The 4251-nt window shown below is 40.6% G+C and overlaps 1 protein-coding gene across 2 annotated transcripts in view; it reads right to left on the bottom strand.

Moving 5' to 3' along the window:
• Positions 1-3132: 3132 nt before the first annotated feature.
• Positions 3133-4251, bottom strand: part of Cep126 (centrosomal protein 126) — a 51528-nt gene continuing 50409 nt past the window's right edge. For both annotated transcript variants that reach the window (XM_028763390.1, XM_028763391.1), the window contains one exon: positions 3133-3447. In XM_028763390.1, the coding sequence (XP_028619223.1) occupies positions 3385-3447 (63 nt within the window). In that variant the 3' untranslated portion in view covers positions 3133-3384. The remainder of the gene's footprint in view (positions 3448-4251) is intronic.

Here is a 4251-nt window from a genome sequence, read left to right as displayed (position 1 = left end):
CTAGAGCCCAGCCCTGAACTCACTGATTCTTGAAAGAGCTTTTACTGAGCCCTGCGTAAGCTCAGACTTCTTTCTCTCTTCTGTAAGATATGGAGGACTCTGAAAGGCCCCAGCTTGCTCCATGTGTCTGGTCCTTTGATGTCACCTCCTCTATTCTCTCACCACCACTAAGCTGGCTATCTTATTTCACTCAGATCTCTGTTCAATCTGTCTATCTAGTCCTGTGGACTAAAAACAGAGTGTTCCACGTCCTTTGACCCAAACCTACAGCTTTTAACTAGGTCTCAAAGGCATTAGTCTACTCTGTTGGCTTATAGACAACTGTTAACTACCTTTTGTAAAATATAGATTTAAATACAATGGGAATACTACTGTACATTCTACTGAAAATTAAAATTCACATAAGCTTCAGGGAATCAGAAAGTTGTAGGATTTGGATCCACCTGTCACAGATCAAATGAGACAGGGTTTCTCTGTGTAGCTCTGGCTGGCCTTGAACTCAGAAATCCACCTGCCTCTGCCTCCCAAGTGCTAGGATTAAAGGTGTGTCCCACCACAGCCCGGCTTGCCTGTTCTTAAAAATGGGATTTTTCCCCTTGGTCTTGGGATTCTTTACCTTCCTCGATTACTATACAATTTTACCTTTTGTCCCTAGTCTATATTTGACTTAGCAGATTTTCACCTGGCTGACAGACTCCATCTAGGGATCACCTTTGGAACTGCTGAAATGTTCCATTGCCCAACTGTTGACCAGCATTTCAGCCTTCTTGGGTCCCTATGACAATATCCTAATGTCGTCCATTGTCCAGCCTAACAGGCTGAAATGCTAAGTCAGAAAGGAAACCTAGACCCATGCTGAAAAGGACTCCATTTAGTGATCCTGACCACCCCAATGACTATGAAAGCAGGTGGGATCTAATCCTGGATTCAGCACTCTCATCTGAAGTTCACCCCCTGGAAACATCAGGACCTGGACCATCAATGGTGTTGTCATACAACTCCTGCAGAACCTGTTAAAAAACCAGACTGGTAAAAGATTCTGGAGACTACTTTTCTATTTTGTGTTGCCTTGAGCTGCTGAGGCACATGCTCCAGTACAACACATATGAACTTTGATTAGAACTACAGATGGAAGCCTAATTATTAATATTACTGCCTATGGTTCCCCCCACCCTCACCTTTGGCTTACGTAAATTGTATGGGCCAAAATGGAATAGGTGCCCAAAGACTGCAAACATATATGTTCCCTCATTCTCTAGGTCTTTTGGATGTGGGATCCAGAGTATAGAAAATAGTTTGGCCACCCTTCAGGTATATGCCTGTCCCTCAGATGAAGACTCTGACTGTGGGGGACAAGATGTGTACTTTCGTGCTTCACAGGACTGTAAAACATTAGCTCCCTGGGTCACCGATAAGGATAATTATATTCAGTTACAGAGAATGGAGAGCCAGTCTTAAAAAAAAAACCAACCTAAAAAAATCCAACCTCATTCAAATTAAGATAAAAACTGGTGTAACTAATGTATGGGATGCAGGAAAGACTTGGGGACTTGGTCTTTATGCATCTGGAGGTGACCCTGGGATGATGGTCACCATCCAGAGATTCCAGGACACCAGGGACAGGACCTTAGACATCACTGGTTCCAACAAAGTATGAAACTGTCTTTCTGACCTAAGAAAGACAGCCCCTAAGCACGAGCAAACCACCCAGCAATCTTTCTGCTATCACATGGCCAACAGGCCTCTCCCCAGCCTTGGTCATCTTTCCCTCTGCCTCAAGAGTTCTTCTTTTCCCCTTAGGAATAGAAGACACTGAGGTACCTGCACTCTTTAGGTCACTATTGTACTTGTGCATACATTGCCTCAGGAATATTGTTCTGGACAGGGAGGCTGGGAACACCTAGGACTTCTCCCCAGATGGCCGGGCAGCTCCAGTACTAGTTTGTCTCCTAGCACGCATGGACACTGCAGGGTCTTCCAATATGGGAGCAGCAGCACTTATTAAAAAAGATCAACATTTTAAGTACTTAAGTTTACAAATTGATCAAGACTCCTGGATCCTGACAGACAAGGTCTTACTATATAGCTTGGCTTGCCTACAACGTCCTATGTAGACCAGGCTGGCCTCAAATTCACAGACACACCTGCCTCTGCCTCCAAAGCGCTGGATTAAAGCATGCATCATCACACCTGGCCCTGTCATACCTAATTTTATAAACTCTTCTGAAAGATCATGTATTTTTGGCTTTGCTTCAATAATCTATCTATCTATCTATCTATCTATCTATCTATCTATCTATCTATCTATCAAGCATCTATCAGGTTTTTTTTTTTTTTTTTGTTTTGTTTTTTAAGAAAGGGTTTCTCTGTGTAGCTTTGGCTGTCCTGGAACTTGCTTTATAGACCAGGCTAGTCTTGAGCTCAGAAATCTGTCTACCTCTGCCTCTCCAGTGCTGGGATTAAGGGTGTGTGGCACCATGCCCAGGTGCTTCATTAGTTTACGAAACAAATCTCTAATATAAGTCTGGTTGTACAGGTAGATATTTCTAACAGAAAAAAAACGTATTGAGTAGAGAAAAATTATCCAGCACACTTTAGTTTAGACCATCTGACCCCTTTGTATTTAAAAAGATATATCATTTATGTGTATGTGCTTCTGTATTTGCTTGTGTGTGTGAATGCACCTGTGGAAGCTAGAAGACCATTATCAGAGCCCTTGGATCTTGAGTTGGTTACTGAGTGTTGTGACTCACCAAAAGTGGGTGCTGGAAACTGAACCCCCATCCTCTGAAAGAACAGCAAGCACTCTTAAATGCCAAACGACATCTCTCTAGACCCTACTTTGAATTTTTATGTTAGTTTTTTGGAAGACTTAATAATCCTTGAATAAAATGATATTAACATGCAAGCTAGTAACTTACCAACCTCCTGGTAACATAAAAAGCAGAAATCCTGCAAAGTATTAAACAAATAGCTTTATTATTTATGAGGATGTTATCACTAATAAGCTTCTTGTATACTTGTACAAAACTTTATTAGAACTTCGGAGAACAAAGATTCACTATCATACCTAATACATAATTTGAATAATAAAATAGTCTCTGTTTTATTTTTAAATAGAGAAAATTTATATCCAGTAGCATGCTTATTGAAAACAATGAAATATTTCATTCATTAAAAATATATCAAGAAAATACATAATAAAGTATAATTTGTAGCATAAATATAAGCTAGTAAATTCATTTCCATTAAGTACATTATGATTTACTTTTATAAACATAAAAGTCTAGTATTTTAAATCATTAATAAATGCAGAAATACAGAACTTATTTACAGGAATTCTCAAAAATAATGATTCCACTAAGTAGTGACTATCACAGCTCATCAGTATTTTCTTTGCACTGTGGATCCAACATCAGGAGACAGACTGGCCCTTGGCTGGCAGCTCTGTAAGAGAGTTCAGAGGGTTTCTTAACTGTCATGTCTGCAGATGTTCACCAGTCATTCTCTTTTCAGATCATGGCTTTTAAGAAGACTAAAACTCAAATCAAAATAGTACATACACCAATCTCAACGATGTTGTACCCCGCTCTTTGTAGGGCATTGTATGGTCAGTAATAATTCACAGTCTTCATATTTTACTATTGGTAATATGTGCTTTGAAGGAATTTCCTTTGAGTGTGTGTGGGGCATGGCTGTGCGTGGGCAGATGTGCTCATTTGCATGTGCACTTGCAGGCTAGAAGTTAGCTTTAGGCATTTTTTCTCTTTCCAACTTATTTTATTATTATTACTTTTTTGAGACAAGGTCTCTTCACTGAACTTGAAGATCACCATTTTTAGATCATCATTTTGGATGACTGACTGGCCATCAGAGCCCTGAGGTCTGACTGTTTCCGTGCTTAAGGGCTGACCTACAGACTGTATATTCTTTTTCAGGTGGGTGTTAGGGATCTGAACCCAGGTCCTCATGCTGTGAAGCAGTACTTCATTACTGAGCCACTGAGGCACCTCTATAGATCCTTAAAAGTAGCTTTCTAAAGCCAGGTGTGGTGTGCACCCCTATAATCTCAGCTCTTGGGAGGTGAGAGGCAGGAGGACCAAGTGTACATGGCTAGCTATATGATGTCCTGTCTCAAAAACCACAATGCAATGCAGAGGAACTTTTTGGGATCTGTTGTGTAAATGGCCAAGTGTTTCCTTGTTTCCTTCCTTCCTTCCTTCCTTCCTTCCTTCCTTCCTTCCTTCCTTC

The sequence above is a fragment of the Grammomys surdaster genome, unplaced genomic scaffold, assembly GCF_004785775.1.
Source record: "Grammomys surdaster isolate TR1022 unplaced genomic scaffold, NIH_TR_1.0 138, whole genome shotgun sequence".
NCBI classification, from domain to species: Eukaryota; Metazoa; Chordata; class Mammalia; order Rodentia; family Muridae; genus Grammomys; species Grammomys surdaster.
The sequence above is the reverse complement of the archived record's forward strand: the minus strand, read 5'-3'. Positions and strand labels throughout refer to the sequence as shown.